The sequence below is a fragment of the Cryptomeria japonica genome, chromosome 4 (genome assembly GCF_030272615.1).
Source record: "Cryptomeria japonica chromosome 4, Sugi_1.0, whole genome shotgun sequence".
Lineage (NCBI taxonomy): Eukaryota > Viridiplantae > Streptophyta > Pinopsida > Cupressales > Cupressaceae > Cryptomeria > Cryptomeria japonica.
The window spans coordinates 183,593,647-183,616,479 of NC_081408.1; the positions used below are offsets into that span (position 1 = coordinate 183,593,647).

A 22,833-nucleotide genomic window follows, 5' to 3' on the forward strand; every position below is an offset into this window, starting at 1 on the left:
ATACCTTTCCATCATTTATTTCATTTATTTCAATTATTTGCAATATTTGATTCAAGGTTAATTCCTAAATCAGGGTTTGACTTAGGCAAACCCCTATTCCCAACATATTTCCCTTTCTTTCTATGTGGATGAAATAGGTACAGGCCTATACTCTATAAAATAAGTTTCATTCACAAAGATAAATCAACCCTTTTCGGCATGGAAAAAATTTAGAGGACCGTGGGATTTTTAGGATCTTTTTTTAGGGTCAAATCCGACTTGACTTATACTGCTCAGGTCTAGGTGCATGCGAAAAGTCTGCATCTGTAGCTCACTTTTTCTGCATATTTTCCTTCATTTTTCAACACTTTACCGATTTCAACATTTCAACTTACAAAAGAGGAAATAAAAACCAATTCAATCCATTTAGTATTCAGTCCTTATCTGATTTGTGACTGAATCTAGTAGATTCTTTATCTTTTCAAACTAATTTTCTTAAATAATTGAACAATCTCCTTTACAAAATTTTGCATTATTTAATTGTTTCAAAATTCAAAATTCAAATTTTCCTTCCTAGATCTCATTTGAATTACATAAATTTAGTGGTTGAATTTACAAAAACCCTAATTTATAATTCTAAAGTTAACTTGTGGATTGCATAATTCTACAATTGTGTTTTTCAAATCTAGTTCATTACATTCACTTCTTTCATTGCAAGTTTCATTTTTTTAATTTGGAAAAATGTCCATTTTTTTTTTTGCAAGAGGAGGTTATTAAGTTGAAAGGATTTAAGATATATGAAAACCCCCTTTATTAGCCTTTCAATGGTTCCTCTCCTTCAGTTGACTTGTCTTTGCATCATAATAGTTTCCTAGACCTTATTGTAACACTTCACCCCCTTTCCTAATGAGCCTATTAAGGACATTTTGAGGCAACATGATGATTTTAGTAACATCTTTATTAATGCTCTCCCTCCTAAAGATGAAGCATTAATAAATAGCGCTATTCCCTCTTGCCAAATTGTCCCTACCCATGAGGACACCATTATGCAAAAAGGCATTTTTAACACTCCTCCCAAAGATCTCCCTATTTGGGATGAACTATTTGATGATGACGTTAATTATTCTCTTAATTTATTTCTCCCTGATGAGATTACCTCGGTGAAAGAAAATAATATTATGGTAAAAGAGGGTGATATGATTGACCAAACCCTTAATAACACTTCCCCTCTCCAGATTGGATCTACTCATGAGGATACCCTAGTTCAAAAATAGATTGTTAATATTTCTTTCAAGGATCTTCATCTCAAGGATGAATCTTTGAAGAGTAATGTTGATCCTTCTCCTAGAGCGTACCTCCCCCATGTGGATCCTTTACTAATAGAGGAAGATATTAAAACTACCATTCTTAGTCACATTATACCTTCTTTCAATTACCTTCCCACTAGAGATGAAGCATTAATTACATATGATAGTCCCTTTCCTAATGTTTATCTTAATCACAAAGATACCTTAGAAAAAGAGGATTATCCTATTTCCCATCATTCTAATGTTTCTAAATCTCTCTCTCCCAAAAATGAAGAGCCTAGCAAAGATCAAATAAATTCCATTCATATTGCTGAGAAACCAAAAATTGTTCATGATCATCATGTGGTGCCTTACACATATGATAATGAACTGTTTGCTTTGGAAACTGATGAAAACATATGAATTGAAGAACATTATGCTTTCTTACTTCCTATAATCCTTTCTCCAATTCAGAAAAGTACACCATCTCCTACTAAAGAATTTCCTAAAGAAGAACTTGTGGAGGATGATTTGGGGTCCTTAGATTTCACACCTCCTTTTTCTAGAAAATCTAAGACACTCGAATTTGATACTCAAAATTCTTATCCTAACACATGTCTAGAAATTTATTGGCCTCTTTAAACTTAAATCTAATTCCACCTAAGAGTATACCTTCTCTTGATCCTACACATGGATACAATGGACAAGTTTTAGGATGTGTGCCACAAAGTCTTGAAAGTCATGAGAAATCACACTTTTCTAATGAAAAGTTGGGTTTCCAACCTCTTCCTTTGTCAACATCCCCTCCTTCATTGTCTAGTGAATCCACACCTTCTCATTTCAATATGGTATTATATCAAGAAAATGTTTTGTCCAATCTTCTCCATGCCAATTTAATCTCTCTTCTTTGACCTAAAAGAAGAAAGAAACATAGAAAACATCTTGAAAATTATTCTTTTTGGAAGTATCATCAAACTCATGGCCATTCTACTAATGAGTGTCAATCTTTGAAAACTAAAATAAAACATTATATTGATATAGGTTTCATAAAAATAACATTGATAATGAATGCAATATTTATCATAATCATTTCAAATAACATTCAAGTCCTAGTATGTTGCTCCTCACTATGTGATATTATTTTTTGTTAAGATAAACGGGTTTTACGAGGGCCTGAAACCCAAAGTAGAGAATTACAAAAAAATAAGCTATTGTTAACTAGTCTAAAAACAATGGCAAAACAACCATAGAAATAGGGGTCACACCCACACAGAAAAACCACTAATGGAAAAAACTTAAAAACCACTAAACTAGAAATTGCATCAGCTCCAAGTTCTTTTGGATCATACTCTTGTTGATTTCCTCGAGCTCATCCATGATGAACCTGGAGATACTCTTATCCTCATCCTCATAGGGGCCATTGGGGGCTCATTGTCATACAATTTCAAGTGCAATCATACTTAGTTAGAAACATAATAGTATATTTATTCTTGTCTCTATGCTTGGGGGCCAAGAATATTATCTTTCTTCTTTCTAAGGTTTCACTATTTTCTTTATGGATTGCATTATTCATAACTTTATGGACACCTTTTTTGCATGGAATTATAATTCATGCCAGTACATGTTTTTCCCTTAGTTAGGACCTATTATCTGTTTGGAATGGTACTTTTCTTATGAATAATCTCTCCTTAGAGGAGTTTTTGATCCTTCTTTTGTCTCTTTCTATTTGAAGATTGTCTCTTCTTTTGAGTTGCATTTTTCATAATGTGATGTCCTTTCTTCCATAGAATTATCCTTTACACGAGTACATGTGTGTCCCTTGTTAGGACCTATTTTTTGTTTGAAACAATATATGTCTCTTATGAATAATCTCTCTTTGGAAATTGTGTAATTCTTCTCATTTTCCTTACACTTGGGGGGCAATGATCTCTTTCTCTCTCTCTCTCTCTCCTTTCTAAGGATCTACTTTTCCTTTGTTTAGTTGTGTTTGCTTCATGATTTGGTGTCATTCCTTGTCAGAAGTTGTTGTTTAGTCAAGGACTCTCTCTTATGCAAGAGGTGTATGTCCTTGGCTACAACCTATTTTTCACTTGGTGATGTACACCTATCATAAACTCGCCCCCTCACATTGGTTCAAAAGTGTGTCATCCTTCATCAAGAATATATTTCACCTACCAATAGCGGGGAGCTAGGCATTCCTTTTCTCCTTCCCTTCTTTTGGTAGAAGATGCTATATTTGTTCAAGAAACTCCTCATGGAGGTAGATGTATTTTGAGAGAAGATCTCTTCTCCTCCAAGGATCCCCTTTACACTTGTTGCAAGATATCTCCTTTTCAATTATCTTACCCTTTCTTGAAGAGTATTCCCTCTCTAGCTTGCATATATGACAATATTGTATAAAGGATATCTCCTTAGTGTTAAAGGTTGGTATCCTTGTTTCTATCTTCCTTAAGACATCAACATAGGGCTATGATGACATCTTAAGAGGGGGGCACCCATATCACTCCCTTTGTACCATATTTTACCGTATTTTTGCATATCATTTTTGCATGTCTTAAACAAGGTATTCATTCTCGAAACTAGAGAAAAAATATTACACAAGATGCTTTACGCCCGAAACTAGATGTGGGATTTTATATATGTATTATATGGGGTTACACGTCACCAAAACCAAAGAAAAATGCTTACACGAGATGTCCTTGAAACCAGACATGTATCTATTGTTCGTTCCTTGGCATTAGCACACACATTTGTACATAGTCTCCCCTTGGCATTTGCATTTACATTACATGTCTTAAACAGGTCGAATCACACTCAAAACTGGAGGAAAAAAAATCTTAAATAGGGTGATATACACTTGAAACCAGACATCATTTGCACACACATGAGGATGAGTGGAAGTAGTTGAATAGGGCTATACTATTCCTCCTCTCCTCCCCAACATGGATCACCTAGATGAAAACATTTAGGGGTGAGGTATGTATGTTCTCTTTCTCTCTCTCATCATTCCTCTCACGGATCACTTGGATAAACATATCTAGTGTCTATTCATGCTCACTCTCTCTCTTCTTCCTCTCATGAACTCATAGCTTTGCTATTGATAGTTCATGAATGATGCTTTCTTTACTCTTTTATGTGACCACTTGTGTTCATGAGATAATATTTTTTTAAGAATAATATTAGTTGTTGAGACATTTTGATATCAATGTCTCTTTGGCTAGTTGACTTGATGTCTTGTTTTTATTACTAACCCCTTGTGTTATGTGCCCTTGCATATGTTTGAGTGATTTAAGATCCTAAGATTGGGGGCTTGGTTCCTCAAAATTAGTGATATCTTATACTCCTTGTAATATTTCTATGCATTTCTTCTCTTCTTCATCTCTCTTTCATATACTTTATTGTGAGTATTTGTGTAAGATCATACTCCCACTAAAGTGGGGGCTAAACGTAGCATCCTAAAACTGCACCCTTTGCAATTTTGACCATATTTGGAGCCCTCTCCTTAGTGCCTGCATCTCCATGCTTGATCGGGACCTATTTATGGCCCCGCCATGCAATAATGCCTTATTTTCACATTTTCATCTTGCTAGACCTTTAACCTTGGCCCAAATATGGGGTAGGACAAGGGCGTGGTACCTTGGATCTCACTAGGACCATGGCAACATGCCATGGTCCTCCCTATTTAAGGCCTATTTTAAACCTTGTGCCCTAATGGCGCCACAATCCTCCCTATTTGGGGCCCATTTTAAACCCTATGCCTTATCTTGAAAATGAGTGGGAAACCTTCTTCGTGTTGACCTATGTTAGAAAATTGCATAATTGACAATGGGAAATTATATAAGGAGATCTTCCCCTCTCATTTTGGATATGGAAAAATTGGGAGCACTACATTTAAGCAATCAAGCATTCAGGCATTGAATTATTCATCATCAAGTATTTCTAGAGGTCTGGAAGGCTGCATATTCTTTATCTATCCATTGAGGAACAACATTACATTATTTATTTGCAAGCATGTGTGTGTTAGTGTTTTGTCATGTTCATGCCATTTCATACAAAATATGTCATTACATTCAAGAAGAAAAGCATCATTATCAGTCATTACAGATATAAGGTATACCTTTCCATCATTTATTTAAAGTATTTGTAATATTTCATTCAAGGTTAATTCCTAAATCGGGGTTTGACTTAACCAAACCCATATTCCCAACGTATTTCCCTTTCTTTTTGTGTGCAAGAAATAGGTACGGAGTTGTACTCTTCAAAATAAGCTTCATTCATAGAGACAAATCAACCCTTTTTGGCATGTGAAAAGTTTGGAGGACCGTGGTGCCGCGTCATGGTCTCAAATTTTTAGGAGATTTTTCAAGGGTCAGATACAACGTAGATTATATTGGTCATAACTAGGTACAGACGAAAATTTTGCATCTGTAGCTCACTTTTTCCATTTATTTTCCTTCATTTTTTAGCACTTTACCTATTTGAGCATGTCAACTTACAAAAGAGGGAATCAAAACCAATTCAATCCATTTATTATTCAGTCATTATCTTATTTGTGACTAAATCTAGTGGATTCAAACCCTCTTTTAAATGTAAAGGTCCTAAGTGAAAATTGATTTAGTGGTTTCTCCCTTCTATGTTGTAAATCACTAAATCAAATTTTCCCCTTTACATATACAACAAATTTCATTGGATTTTCATGTTTGTATCTTTATTTTGACTAAGAGATTTTGTTTTTTCAATGTTATAAAATCCATTTATACAAGAAAAGTAATTAAGTGGCACAATTCTCCCCCTAGACAATTATGTACTCTAGATTGAAATAAATACAAAATTGTAATGTAAATAAATTGTTCTATTGGTTCAAGATATTAAAAGAGCTTCTTCATCAAATGACCAAGGATTAGGTAAATTGATAATGAATGAATTACAATTGACTTATTAAATAAAGTTCTTCGATACATCCAAAGACTTTAAAAACTTATCTTGAAAAACTTGCATTGTTAGAAATAAAACACCAAAATAAAATAGTTTTTACTCTATACTCATGCTAAATAAAACTAAAAAAATAAAAGAATAAAACTATTCAATTGAGAGAAATTATTAAATAATATTCAAACAATCTACCCCTTAATTTCAACCACTAATGGTTTTAACACAAAAACAACAATATCTTGTCTTCATATCTTCTTCAATAATAGTTGTAGTTGACTTTATTTTTTCTTTCGACTTGTGTGGACTTCTCTCCTATCACAAAGTGGTGATCTCATTTTCAATTTTGTTTTACCATACTATTACTCATTCAATTGTTCACACTTTCTATCCTTCTTTAATTCTTTTAACAAATCCCTTTAGCCAATTTTAAGGCTAGGATATAACAGCCTTATACAACTTCATGTTGGTGGCTTTAGACTTGTGTTATATGGCATTTACAATATCCATGATCATCTTCACACAAATAAACCATTTCTTTATTTACGATAGCTTAGCCTTTTCTCCTTCAACAACCTTATAAATGAAAGGGTTCACCTTTTTTGAAGGTAGATTGAAACTTGACATCTTATGATAGATATCTTTAACTGTGATCCCCTCTTTTGAGGACTATATTCACCTTCTATAGGAGGTGGCTTTTGCATTGGAATAGGCTTGACATCATTCACTTAAAAAATACTTCACCCTTTCAACTTGGGTGGCTTCCCTTTTGCAAACTGGGGATTTCATCACACTTGGACTGGTGCTTTGGCCTTATTTTTTTCTTGCTACCTTCTTTCCTACAATCTCTTTTAGATGACATATAGTTATGACTTAGGGCTATTCTTTCACTAACCACTAGCATGACCCAATGACATAGCATCCAAACTTATTTATGTTGTGTGAAGTGTGCTATAATCTAGGGAAACTTTTATTAACTAGAATAGACCAAAAGATCCTAGTAGCTAGACTAAATGCATATGCATGTTCTCTATAGAAATTATCAATTATTCTTTCAATGCATAAATTATATAGAACCTTACATATGATCATGTCAAAATTGAAAGAAAGATAAAATGTATGCATTACCCGCATGCCTTTTTTCTGCTTCTCCATATTTCATACATGTAGACTAGCGTATTTACAAATATAACATCTATAAATCCCCTCCCAACTCCCCTGCCCCCCTTTTTTTAATTTGATTGATGTCCTTGGACTATTTCAAAATACTCATTTTCACATAAACGATATGTAATATCCCTTCCATAATAGCCCAAAATGTTAGTTATATTTTTATTTGTCTTATTAATTTTTCTTAAGTTATTAAGTCTTCATTCATAGCTATACTTGGGTACTCCTCTCCATATAGAATGGGTATTATTCCATTCATCTATTCATATGGGTTAGATGTTTGTTTTCTCACAATAGGTATCCACCCAAGGTAGGCATCTATCTCCATTTAGGCATGGGACAGGTATGTGCTCTAGACAAATTCTTATGGCTAATCGAGACCAACCAGGTCCTGAGTCACATCCCTGAATACTACACTTCCCATTGCAAGTGCACTAAGGTCAACATCCTCGGAGGTATTATTTTAAATTTATCTTGAAACCTACCTTAGAATTTATCCTATGGCCTCAAGGTGTCAAGCGATCCATATAGGATCCTTCTGAGTATAATATGAATTTATTTTACCTCAACATTTATGTTAGGAATTATTAACCTAACCCCCTGCCCCCTTTCGCTTAATGATTTTGTTGAGTTATTAATCTTATTTAAAATTCCTAAATCCCTAGCCCCAATTGCCTACATACTACGGACACAATCCATCCCTAGACTACCTACATACATTGCTTCCAAATGACATCAAGGCCTATGTAGTTCTAGTTTCTAAACTAGGTTCGATGTAAACTACATTTTGGGTACGCAGGCCTTTATAGGGTCATTGTCTTAGAAATTTTCTCTATAGTTGCTACCCATGTTGAAAAGCTCACAAAATAAAAGTGTCCATGTTGAACCCTTTCTTGTTTACCTAATTCCCATCTAGGTCCTAGTCCAATAATCGCATCACCCATATCCAATGTGTCAAATTAAAGAATTGTATCATCCAAATTAAAATAATGAAATAGAAAGAAATTGCATATATCCAAACCCTATTGGGGTTTTCTATGGTTTTACTAGAAAATATAGGTTCATTTAAAATTTATCTTATTAGATTATCTATCCAAGGTGGATTTCCCACCCGTTAGATTTTATCTCCACAATGTTCCTTATTTTACCCCTGGCGATTTATTGGGTCGATGCCGCAGATGCCATTTTTGCATCTTTATTAAGCATTATATGCAAGAGCTCAATCACGATGGAATTACTTGTAAGGGTGGGCCAAGGACACTATATATACCAAACTCTACTAAGGGTTTTTCTAAGTTTCACCTCTTTAATTAAATTTACTAACAACATGAAAAATAAAAGAGTACAACTAAACCAACATGTATAAATATAAATTTTCATTGGAAAATAAAATGGAAAGTAATTACAAGTTGTCTGAAAGGAAATGGATGATATAAAATCTCATACAAAAGGATTCATTCTAATCAGTTGTTATTGAAGATAAGAATTAATGAATTATAAGTTCTATAAGTAATAAATTTCATTAATTTCCACTTTTTATGTCATTAAAAGAAGAAAATACAATTAAATGACATACTAACTAATGATAAACTCATATAGATGATTTTATCTATCCTAATCATCCTTCAAGAATACAATTAATTTTCACAAAGGGAGAAAGATTGCACATTATGATTTAATAGTAACAATATGAATGACTATGGATTATATTTTATAATATTTAAATATTAAATGGTTATATGTTACTTATTCAAGAAATTAACTGTGTATAGACTAAACACTTAAGATATAGTTTGGTGCAGGAGCACCTAGTAGGTCTTTATGCCTTAATAAAGCATGACGCAATATCATAAGTTTTTTGAGTTCATGTGATGTATTAAGGTCAATAATTATCCTTCTTGATTTAATAATTTTCTTTGAGGTCATTAGAAGGTGATTTGACTCATGTTGAAGTCATATAGTCAATATTGTCAAAAATTGTCAAAGTTGTGATTAAATTGTAAAAAAATGTGTCAATGGGTCAAATATGTTGTTTTATGATATTTAAGGGTATTTGTGTCATATATGTACTTATTTAAGTCATTATTGGGGCATGGGAGTCATAGATGAGGTCTAGATGCAATTTGGAGCAAAATTGTCAAAATTGACAAAAGAGTTGCCAAGCAACTTTTGAGTTTGTAAGGGTAATTATGTGTTTGTTGTTAAAATGAGTTGTAAAGGTGGTTATAACTATGTGGAGTCTTGGAAGGAATTATAAAATCCTTTACACTTTTGGGTATGATTGTTGGTGGATGTAATAAGAAAAATTAATAAAATATCTTGATGTTCCTTGCATTTTTTGGTTTTATTTTTAGAAAAATGGTATGCTATTTAATTTTTTTCATTGCTTTAACATATTATTTTGAGGATAAAATAAATTTTAAATAGTATAGGGGTTAACCCCCGACATTTTCCCTTTTGTCTCAGTGAATTTAATTTTGATTTGAAAAAGTTATAGTAATTTTACTAAAAATAGTCAAAACCCTGCCCTAGGGTTTGCTGAGGCATTTTAAAATGTAAATAGCCTCCATTCCATGTGATAAAGGCTCAAAATTTTTTGGAATTGAGGGAAAATATACGTATTTTATTTTCCTCTTTGTTAAAAGGATTCATACATTATTTAGCATGTGCGAAACTTGACGGAAGTTGACTGAAAATTGTGTCTCAGTCAGGGACAACAGTGTAAAAGAGGAAGTTTTGGTTGGTTTGAATGTCTTGGAGGACCTTGAGGATTCAAGTGGGGGTTGTGAAAAGTGTGTGAGGATTCCATAGATAGGGTACAAGAGTTTTCTATTTGGGGTAAACAATCCAAATGCACAAACTATTGACTGTCCTAAAATGGCTTGTGGTTGTCCTAGTTTGACAATTTAACAAGAACTTGTGTTTGTGAGTTTGAATGCTGGTTGGTTTTGTAGTTGGATTTGGTGAGTGATTGGGCCAACCCTAGCGAGTCTCTATAAGCCTTTGGAGGCATCTAGAAGTGGAAAAGAAACCTTAATATATTAGTATTGTAAATATGTTGTTGGTTGTCCTAAACATGTTGTTGACTGTCCTAAAAATAGTGAGTCTTCATTGAACATTGTTTTGTTATATTGGGAGGTTGGGTGGGTAGAGAGAGTTAAAAGGGAACATGTTTGGAAGCCTTTCGAGATTGGAAATGATTTTGAGTGTTTGTGAGGAACCTTATGACAAGATGTGAGCTGGATACTAGTGAAAAGTGAAAGTACTAGTTGGGGCAGCCTAAGTTTGAGTGTTGAGAAGCATGGATATAAGTTCAAGAAGATTGAATATGCATGGAAGAATGTGTGTAATAAGTTGGTTAAGGGTTTGAGAAGATTTGTTGTGTTTTGTCTTGTGAGTGGATTTCTGAAGTTATTGAAGAGGTATACCTATTGGATAGGTGAGTTAAGAGAAAGAAATCTCCCTAATATGGTTTTGGTGAGGATTCTTTGCATCAAAGTGGTATCAAAGCTAGAAAGTAGATCAATTGGAGACTGAGAGGTTGAAGGAGTTGAAGCCATCATGTAGGAGATTGATTAAATGAGAGAAAAGTATGCCAAGTTGAAGGAGATAACTCAGAGACAATCCATATTCAGGACAAATTGCAAATGGCAAGGTAAGGTATATAGGATGATTATTGATTATGGGTCATTAGATAACATAGTTTCAGTGGAAATGGTTAAAAAGTTGAATTTGATAAGGAAACCTCCTGAAACACCCTACACAGCATGTTGGGCGAATGACAATCAATGGCTTGATGTTAGAGAACAAGCATTTGTGGATTTCAATATTGGTTCATATCAAGATATTATTCTTTATGATTTTATGCCTTTGAAGGATTGTCATTTGATCTTGGGTAAAGTTTGGCACTTTGATAGATTTGTATTACATGTTGGTAGGAAGAATACATATACCATTGGCAAAGATGGAGAAAAGTTTGTGTTGAATCAATTCGAGGATGTTGAGGTATCAATGAAGTTGGAAAGGATAGAGTTGATTAGAAGAAAAGAGTTCCTAGTGCATGAGGAACATGAAGATGAAGGTGAGGCACAAGTAGGAGTTTTTTCAATGAAAGATGATGGTGTTTTAGAGTAGACAACCATGAATAATGAAGAGATTTGTGACAAGAAGATGCTTGGGACAAAGATCCTAACAAGGAAAGAGGATAAAGACATGAGAAAAGACAATAAGTTGCAGCATTGAGGTGATGAAGAAACAAATGAAGAAATGAATTGTCTACTAAATGGACAAGAAGGAAAGGTGCAACAGATAGTTGATGAAGAGGATAGTGAACCTATTGGCAAGGAGGTTCTGAAAACTAAGATCAAGGTAAAGGATAGAGGTATTAAAGATGACAACAAAGAAACAAGTCTTGTAGGGCTTGAGGATGGTAAGAAGATCATGATTGGGACTGTGTTGTGTCCATTGACGATGAAAAAAGGTATAGGGTAGAAAGGTGCCACTATGACAATGGGTTATGAGACTGAAGATACACTAATACAGGTGAATAATGAGTTGGAAATTAGTGAGAAGGAGTGCCAAATGGAATGGCATGTAATGGAGAAGAAGTTGATTGAATTAAACCTAGGTGAGAACATGACAAGTAGAGGAAGTAATGAGGTTGAGACATAGATGGAAGCTGTAGTCACCATGAAGGGTGAATATGAGCGGGTAAAGAATGAGAAGAGGGTCTGAATGAGGGGAGAGACTAAGACTGAAAAGTTGATAGTGATGGGCCATGAGAAGGCTAAAGAGTGTCTGGAGTCTCCAAGTGAGATGGAAAAGAGAGGTTATGCTGAGTAAGATTAGTTGTGATCCAGATGTATACTATACTAACAATGATTCCAAGAAAGAGGAAAGTGGTAATGGCTATGAGGAGGAAAGGTAAGAGGTGGATGTTAAAAGGAGCTTGTTGTTGCTTCTTGATTTTGTTCATGTTGTTGATGAATGCTAAACCAAAGGTAAAGATGAAAAATGAATAGGGTACAATTTTTTTGACATGAATGAAGTTGAAGGAAAAATTGGAAGCAGAAGGATGATGGAAAATCAGAGCATCAGAGTGCAGATCCAAGTTGGTAGAGCGAGCATGAAGGATTCAAGTAGCCAAGCAAGAATGAAACTTCAAGAAGAGGATGTGTACAAGCCCAAAGTGAAGATGAGATCATATCAAGGATACCGAGGAGAATCTAATCAAGTTTGTTTTGCAGGTACACTAGTTCCAAGAGACTTGGAAAGTTTTCAAGGCCAAGAGTATGGTGCAGGAGCACCTAATAGGTCTTTATGCCTTAATAAAGCATGATGAAATATCATACGGTTTTTTAGTTCATGTGATTTATTAAGTTCAATCATGACCATTTTTCATATAATAAGTTTCTTTAAGGTCATTAGAAGGTATTTTGAGTCATGTTGAAGTCATATAGTCAATATTGTAAAAATTTGTCAAAAGTTGGTGGATGTAATAAGAAAAATCAATAAAATATCTTGATGTTCCCTGCATTTTCTGGTTTTTTTTTCAAAAAAATAGTATGCTATTTTGTGTTTTTCATTTCTTTAACCTGTTGTTTTGAGGATAAAATAAATTTAAAATGGTAGAGGGGTGAGTCCCCTTCATTTTTCCTTTTGTCTCACTGAATTTCATTTTGCTTTGAAAATATTATAGTAATTTTACTAAAAATAGTCAAAAACCTGCCCTAGGGTTTGTTGAGACATTATAAATTGTAAATAGCCTCCATTCCACATGATAAAGGGGCAAAATTTTGTGTAATGGAGGGAAAATATATGTATTTTAGTTTCCTTTTTGTTTTAGGGATTTATAGATTATTTATCACATGCAAAACTTGAAGGAAGTTGATTGAAAATTATGTCTCAGTTTGGGACAGGAGTGTAAAAGAGGAAGTTTTGGTTGGTTTGAATGTCTTGGAGGACCTTGAGGGGTCAAGTGAGGGTTGTGGAGAGTGTGATAGGGTTACATAGATAGGGAAAAAGGGTTTTCAAGTTGGTGGAAACAATCCAAATGCACAAACTATGGACTATCCTAAAATGGCTAGTGGTTGTCCTAGTTTGACAGTTTAACAAGAACTTGTGTTTGTGAGTTTGAATGTTGGTTGGTTTTGTAGTTGGAGTTGGTGAGTGATTGGGCGAACCCTAGTGAGTCTCTAGAATCCTTTGGAGGCATTGAGAATTGAAAAATAAACCTTAATCTATGACTGTCCTAAGCATCTTGCTGGTTGTCCTATACATGTTGTTGACTGTCCTAAAAACAGTGAGTCCTCATTGAACATTGTTTTGTCATTTTGCGAGGTTGGGTGGGTAGAGAGATTCCAAAGGGAACATATTTGGAAGCCTTTTTAGATTTACAAGGGAGTTTGAGTGTTTGTGAGGAACCTTATGACAAGATGTGAGTTGGATACTAGTGAAAAGTGGAAGTCCTAGTTGGGGCAACCTAAGTTGAGTGACCATAAAGGGGTTTGAAAGTGTTTGAGTGTTGAGAATCATGGATATGGGTTAAAGAAGATTTAAGATGCATGGAAGAATGTGTGTGAGAATTTGGTTAAGGGTTTGAGAAGATTGGATGTGTTTTGGTCTATTGTAGCCTTGTGAGTGGATTTGTGAAGTTATTGAAGAGTTATACCTATTGGATAGGTGAGTTGGGAGAAAGAAATCTCCCTAAGATGGTTTTGGTGAGGATGCTCTATATCATAGTTATTTTGAAACAAGATAGATAATATAATTGCATCATACAACCATTATTGTGAAAGGTAAAAGAATGACCTTGAGATACATAAGTTAGTACTATTTTCTTGTACTCATTCTTTATGTTAGCACTATGATAATGGTTTGGGAAAAAGGATCAATTTCTCACATTAATAAGATCACGTCTCCTAATTTTATGTAGATTATTCTTCCAAGCCTTTTAACTATGTCTTTAAGGATTTATCATTCCAACATCATGCTTTCAACATTAATATAAGAGTATTTTGGTAACAATCAAAAGATATATTTTGTGAGATAGACATATTATAATCAATGATTTTCCTAAATAACTTAAAGTTAGTGACCATCGTTAATTAAAAAGTCAATGAGTTAAGTGATTTTCTTTGATTAACTTAATTCTAAATTAGAAGGATTATTAACTTGGTTTAAATGTTAATTTAATAATGGGAATGTTTTGGTGACTCGGAAAGAGTATTAACTAGCATAGACTTCTCTTAAGGATCTAAAAGATATTAAGTATTTTTCCATATATATTGTCTTCTTATGTTGGTGGTGCTTATGATTATTTACTTAATCTTTCTTAAAGACTTAGTAATCAAAATTCAAAGGCTCCAACTATCTACTCATACTTTCTCTTAGTTCAAAATTTGTGATGATTGTTTCATTTGATTCAATATTCTTACATGGGAAAGGAAAACTAATTTTATTAAATATAATTTTATTAAGTATTTAACTTGTAAACGGAAAAAATTTAACTCTTTTATTGACTTATTCCCACTTAATTTATAAGTGTATAAATTTCCTCATGTATGATGATAATATTATCGGATACCTGGACTGGACTTCTAAGTGTTGTTACTATCTTGTATGGCTTAAGAATATTATCTCATTTTCTTGACACACAATTGTTCCTAGGTATCTTATGAGTGATTTTATACTTAATCCTATTTATATTGCTTTCGCATTTTTCTGCGTATTACTCTTATAAGAAGGGTGTACATCCAGTATATTCTAAGTGGTGATTTGATTCTCATGAGTAAGTAAAGGCGATTGGTATAACTTCCAAATTCTTCTGTTAGAATAGAAAATAAATCTTAAAATTTATATCAGTAGTCCAATCGATATTCCTATGAGTTTCTTATAGGAGTATGGGCCATGGTGTTAAGAGTTGGCAACTTCGGAATAATTACTATTACAGTAATGATACATGCTCAACCTTAATCCTAGCACATTTTCTGATTATTTCATATTCACCAACATAGGATCATTAGTGGAAATATTAAGTCTTTGGATTTGATCAAAAAATAATTCTACTAAACATTTTATTGGATAGTATTGTTATTTTAAGTAATTTAGATTTTTAATTGTAAGCCTGTGCCATGACTTCATCTATCTTCATCTATTATTATTAGTTATGATCTATCAAGTTCGTGATAGAGGAGTTCTTATTAAGGTTTCTAGTATCTACAGTTCCCAAAAATGCAATCCATCATTTCTAGTATCTACATTTTCATTTGGTTAAACTCAGAGATTGAGCATGCTCAATCTCTGAGTCTAATGGAAAATGTAGATACTAGAAACTGAAGTTGATGAAAATGCAATCCATCTAGAATCTACAACTTCAGTTCTGTTTTCAAATTGATGGAGTGGAGAGGTGGACGTGGATTTCTAGATTGATCGCATGGAGAATCTATCTCCCTTTCATCACCCAGTTATGGTGTAGGATTTTGCAGTTCCTTGGTTTATTGTTATGTTAAATGAAATTTGAGTTTAAGTGTATCTCCTTACAATTTCAAGACCACACAACTTATGCAAGGTAATTAACATCACACATGCCTTAATTCATTAGTTCCAAATAGATAATTATTAAACTAATATGATAATATAAAAGAGAGTCAAAGAGAGGGATGTGACATCCCTTCCCCTATATTCATTTATTATCAATTATTTTCATAAAGGTGTGCTATCTATTTGCAGGATTTCCCAACATTGACAATACAGCCCATTTAAATTACTTCATCTCATTATGAAAAAAACATAATATTATTATTATTATTATTATTATTAATATCTATCAATCTATAAGCGATTTCTAATGCATATGTATTCTTATTTTGGCTCGTAATTCATGTTAGACAAATCAATTGTTTTTGCTACTGCATAATGAATGAATAATGCATCGAAGCTGCATTTTAATATGCCAAAATATATGCTAAAAAGAACTTTCCAACTATTGACTGTGCATATGACTTTGTCTGGCCCTGCAATTTTTTATAATGTCTAAAACTAACTAATTTGCTCCACAAAAATGATTAAATCTGCTTCAATTTCCTCTTGTTTTCTCTGCACAGCTCTACACCGTCCCGTACAGTTCTAATTAATTTTATTTGAAATAAAAATGTATTTAATTTTTTTTAATAAAAAAAAGGTAAAAATTTATTGAACTAAGAAAAAGAAACAAAGAAGCAAAAAGAGTCCAATAAAAGGAGCCATATCACTATCAACTAACTGATAAGCACATGAGTCATATCAGAAGGCAATTGCCCCTTATCCAAAATATTTCAATCCTACATATAATAATTCTCAAAACTAATTAATAATTTGAATTCTAAAATGTTAATTTCTTTTTTCTTTTTTCAAACAAATTTTGTAAATTATAAAATGCATATTAAACATTTTAATGATTAATAAAATAAATATTAAACATTTTTATAAATAAGTTTTATTAAAAAAAATATATGAAAATATGCATTTTATAATTTAGAATTAAGGTTAAGATTAAGGTTAGGGTTTTGTCATATATTAGATTAAATCCAGTAGTTGTAATTAAAAAAGAAAATTAGAAACCAATCAACACTTCTATTTATTTTTTTAAATAATTAATGTGACAACAATTGCTTAACCCTTACACCCTTTCGATGCAAGTGCTAGTATAAAATATTGATAGACTTAAAAAATAACTTTTAAAAATGTTAACAAGTTATTTTACGCCACTTTTTTACGCCACTTTTTAATGAAGGAGAAATCCTTACAAGATGATAAACCTAAGCACCATTTGGCTCCTGATAGGCATCACAAAAGTGGCCACGCCAGTAAATTATGATTTTTAAACAGTATCTAACCCAAACCCAAAGACATTTAATGTATCCACGTTTACAATTTAACCAAGGCCAATTTAATATCTCAACCACTCTTTCACAGCATCTAACCGAAAGACATTTCAGCCATCATTAAGATAAAAGCCAAAATAGTCAAAGCATCTCTGTAGTGAGCTTAGAGTTATCGTTATCTCTACTCATTAATTTTCTACTTGAGTAATTTTTCTATATAAGAGTAAACATGCTTGCAGTAGTTTGCATCATCTTTGAGCTGGGATGGCCATTTCAAAGGATTATAATGTAGAGGTAGTCAAAAGAGAAGTTGTATTGCCTGCTATTGTAATTCAAGAGCATGTTCTACCATTAAGCAATATGGATCTCACTATTCCTCCTATTTGCGTGTATACTTTTTTCTGTTATGAGAAGCCTTCCCAAACTAGTTTTGCATCAGTTCTATCAAATCTCAAAAGTTCTCTGTCTAGAGCATTTGTGTCTTGCTATGCTTTTGCTGGAAGATTGGTCAGCCATGGTGTTGGGGACTTGCAGATGGTTTGCAATAACAAAGGGGCTGAATTTTCAGAAGCTTATGCTGACACTTGTCTTTCTCAAGTGGAGTTCTACAATCCCATTGCAGCTATTGAGGGAAAGCTTGTTCCTCAGCTTGTAAATGACTCTCAAGGAAATGGCACTCCAGTTTTTGCTGTTCAGGTAATAACAATTATACAATATGTATAGATTTTATATATCAATTCTAGTGTTGTATTCAATTCACTAAAATGTTTATTAAAAGAGATTAACAATTCAAAATTGAAATGAATAAGAACTAATTTATCTTTTTTCTTCTACTATTCAACTATCATTTTATTAGAATTTTAATCCATTTACTGTTCGACAATGGCAGGTAACACAGTTTAGCTGTGGTGGGATAGTTGTGAGCTGTACTTTCGATCACAGGATTGCAGATTCATTCTCTGCCAACATGTTTCTCATATGTTGGGCCAATCTTTCTAGAAATGAGCCAATTGAATCCATAAGTCCAAGCTTTATGCGCTCCATTTTAGTTCCTAGAGATCCCCCAAACTATTGTTCTGAAATAGACAGAATGTATATGAAGGTGCAACCTTTACCACAATCCAACATGCAAATCCCTCAGCCTGCTCTAGCAAGTAGAATCTATCACCTCAGTGCCAATGATATAGAAAAGCTCCAACTCAGTGCAAACCAACATGGCAACAATTATACGAAATTAGAGGCCTTTTCTTCTTATTTTTGGAAACTGTTAATTCAAGCCCAAAGGATGGAGGACACAATAAATTGCAATATAGGCATTGCTGTAGATGGGCGTTCTCATTTAAACGAGATGGGAATGCCCGCTAACTACTTTGGAAATGCTATATTAGTGCCTTTTGCTAGGGCTAGAGCTGGGGACATCAAGAAGGAGCCACTTTCTTGGAGTGCAAAGTTAATTCATGATGCGATACATAGTGCAGCAAATGAAGAGTGTTTTCGAAGCTTAGTGGATTTTATTGAGATATCAAAACCATCATTAGTATTTCCAAGTATATATGCAAACAAAGATGAACCTTCCATTGTGATATCCTCTGGGCTTCGTTTTCCCTTGTATGAGGTTGATCATGGATGGGGAAAACCTAGTTTAGCAAGTTACTATTTACCTTATTCTCCAGGTTATGTGATGCCAAGCCCTAGCCCTTATGGAGATGGTAGTTGGATAATATACATGAACCTCCTAGTTGATAATATAAACGCTATTGAATCCCACCCCAACTTCATTCTACGCCTAATCTCACCAGACCTTTATGGTGGTCAGAAAAGTGTATATAACTCCAACTATTAAAGGATTTTAATGGTTATATGATTGCTTTCACTAAGAGCTTGTATTCTTTCAAAAATCTAAAATCTATGTATATAATGAGAAAAACACTTTAATTCCTCTTTTCATTTATTACTCGGTAAAAACAGGAAGTCTTTTTCTATTGAGATTGTGTTAATAAAAATAAAAACCATTCTTCATAAAAGGATTGACCGGGCCAGAAAGGTTGAAGGAAGACAGACCAGAGAATTTATAAACACTTGCATATAAGTGGATGAGGTGGATGTTAGATCAGGGAGCTCACAATTTCAAGTAATCATTGAGAAATCTTAAATGATCACAAAATTCAGAATTTCAAGTAATCATTATCAAGTCTTATGTGATGTTATGATTTTGTCTTTTCTTAGATAGAATCATATTTATATTTTTGTGTTAAATACATCTACTTTTTTCAAAAGCTTTCTTTCTAATTTTCATATTTTTTAGTTTATTTTTGAATTCTTATTAATTGCATGTAGATTTATACAAAAATCTACTTTCTATCCATTAAATCTATACATCGAACATTATTTTTAAAATCTTATTACTGCACATATTTGTTAAATTCAATTTTTTCTTTAAAAATATATATAGATCTCATATTTTTATAAAATTTTATTTCTATTTATTCCCAAAAACTAACCCAAATTATTTTGTAAAGAATATATTTTAATTACTACTCTTAATTATGGAGGGGTTCTTACCCCAACATTTATTGGGATTGATATATCAAATCTACTTCCCAACAGCCCAAGATTGTGCATCTTTATAAAGTTGACATCTTAGAATTATCTTGCCACTAGCTTGGGCCCAGCATGTAGGCCAAGGTTAGGCATTACATAGTGTAGCTTTCGATACGAACAGATACCAAATCATTAAAATCACAAAGTCAAGATTCCGTTTAGTTGGGCATTACAGCACACAATTTCGGTGTCAGATTTTGATATTTTTTTCAACACACTTATGTGAAGTCAGTATTCAGATAAGACATCTTGAAATTTCAGCTTCAGAATCTGTTGGCGTGGGCTTCTGATAGGACTTTTTGACATAGTAATCCCATGCATCCTTGTCACATCCGCCTCAATAGCAGAAAAAAGTAAATTCCAATCACTGTCCATTTTGTATGTAAACAAAGCAGTTTTGAGTAAAAAATCTTGTCATTGTAATCTTCTTTAGATTTCTTTACGGTGGATGTAAAAACGTAATATTAAATGCATTTAATAACTTTTTTTTCTTCCCCTTCTTTCCTAGATATGTGTAGAAGTGTCTGGAAGTTTTTCATTGCTGTAGCAGCAGCAATATAATAGCCAGAACAGGGGAGAACAAAAGTAGTTTTTGAGTGTGCTGAGTAAGGTAAAATGTAGAGGTTTATTGCGGTTGCAACAGCCAGTTAGCAGAGAAATAATAAAGAATTATATGTAATGATTTTATGTGTTTAAAATCAAGAAGAGCAGAAGCTCTGATTCAGAAATCAGATTGTATGCTTTTGGATAAATGAATATATAATATTAGAATAATCAAAACTCTTTTCTCTGTTATTATCCTCTTTGGTCTGTGTTTTTTCTGGAATCTTGGTTTTCTTTTGTCTCAATCCATCAGTGGTATTAGAGCTAAAGGTCAAGAAGATTGAAGTTTTTTCAAGGGAGATAAAGATTATCCAGCAAGGTATTCGTAGTCAATCATGGTAGCTTCAATCACAAGCTTGATTATTAGGCAATCACAATAAAGACATTGTTTTGTTCACAAGATTTATGGGAGTTTATTAAAAATGGCTACCTAGAACCAAGTAGATGGAGTAGCATACAATTCTCTAAATCAAGTAGAAAAGGAGTAGCATACAATTCTCTAAATCAAGTAGAAAAGGATTTACTCAAGGAAAACAAAAAGAAGAATTCAAAAGGTCTCTTGTTTTTTTTTTAAAGAATTCAAAAGGTCTCTTGTTTTTCTTTTAATGAGTGTATGAGATGATTTTTCTAAGGATTGGAATAGCAACAAAATCCAAACAAGTATGGAATACTCTCCAAACTACCTAACAAGAAATGGCTAAGACAAAACAACTAAGCTACAAATGCTAAGAAGGGATTTTGAGACCATTTACATGAAGGAATCAGATACAATAGACTCATTCTTCACTCAAATCATTAGATTGACAATAAAATTAGATCTCATGGTTAAAATCTTGAAGGGAAGAGTGATTGAAAAGATTTTAATTTTTTTTCCTACAAGGTTTAAATGTATTGTAGTGGCCATAGAAGAAACAAAGAATATTTCACAATATTCATTTGATAAGCTACATGTATCACTTATTTCTCATGAACATAGATTTAGTAAGCAAAAAAAAATTTTTGGAGCATGCTTTCAAGACACAAGTCTCAATCAACCATGGTAGAGGCAGGGGAAGATCAAATTTTAGGGGTAGAGGAAGAAACTCATATAGAGGTGAAAGAAACAACCCATCAAGTTCAAGTAGAGACTCAAGTGGAAGAGGTAACCATCAAACATAGGCTCAAAATCAATCTAAAGCCCAAAGGTATGATAAATCCTCAATTCAATGTCATTATTCCAAGAAATTTGGGGTTATGTAAATGAATGTAGAAAGAAACAATATTATTCTAGACAACAAAGTGCAAATTTTACCAAAGAAAATCAAAATCAAGACAACATGTTCATAACTTGTGATGTTGCACAGGAAAATGAAAAGGATGTATAGTTTTTAGACTCAAGTTGTAACAATCATATGACAAAAAACTTAGAAAAAAATTCTAGCTTGGATGAAAGTGTAAAATTAGATGTTACATTAGAGAATGATAACAAAGTTTTAGTTAACAAAGAATGCACAATTTTAGACAAATTTCCAAAAAATCAGCTTATAGCCAAGGTCCAAATGAGAAACAACAAGATATTTTTCCTAAGGTTAAAACCAAATTTGAAGTTATAATTGACTCAAGCACACCATTCAATAAACTCATAAATGAAAGAATAGAAAATTACAACACTCAACCATGCAATAGTTGAAGCTAAAATTAATGATGAAAATTAGTTATGGCATCTTCGATTTGGACACTTAAACTTTGGAAACATAAACTTATTGCATAAAAAAGTAATGGTGAAGGGGTTGCCACTAATAGAATTTTTGTATAGAATATGTCAATGTTGTATCCTAGGTAAGCAACACAGCGAATCATTACCGACAGGAAAGTCAATTCATACAAACGAACCATTGGAGATTTTTCATTCATATTTATGTGGACCAATGCAAACACCCTCTATGGGTGGAAGATACTACTTATTGACATTCATTGATGATTTTAGAATAAAGACATGGGTCTACTTTCTAAAAAATGAGCATGAAGTGTATGATTATTTTTGTAAATTCAAGGCTCTTGTTGAGAATCAAAGTGGGCATCACATAAAAGAACTGAGAATGGAAAGAGGTGGTGAATACATTTCAAATGACTCGATAAAGTTTTGCAAAGACCATGGAATCCACAAGCAATTGCCCACTAGATACACCCCTCAACAAAATGGTGTGGTTGAAAAGAAAAATAGGACAATAATGGAAATGGAAAGAAGCATGTCGAAGGCAAACAATTTGTCAAATGAGTATTGGGTTGAAGTTGTAGCATGTGCAACATATATAATGAATAGTTGTCCCACTAAAAGTGTCATCAATAAGATTCTGGAGGAAGTATGGAGTGGAAGAAAACATAATTTTTCTCATATATGAGAATTTGGATGTGTGACATGT

General features: G+C 33.1%; 1 protein-coding gene across 1 annotated transcript; it reads left to right on the forward strand.

Annotated features, from left to right (window-relative positions):
- Window positions 1-17,491: 17,491 nt before the first annotated feature.
- On the forward strand, window positions 17,492-19,318 carry LOC131028071 (coniferyl alcohol acyltransferase). Its single transcript, XM_057958274.2, has 2 exons — window positions 17,492-17,923; window positions 18,117-19,318. The coding sequence occupies exons 1-2, from the start codon at window positions 17,492-17,494 to the stop codon at window positions 19,068-19,070; spliced, it is 1,386 nt and encodes a 461-aa protein (XP_057814257.2). The 3' UTR covers window positions 19,071-19,318.
- Window positions 19,319-22,833: the final 3,515 nt, after the last annotated feature.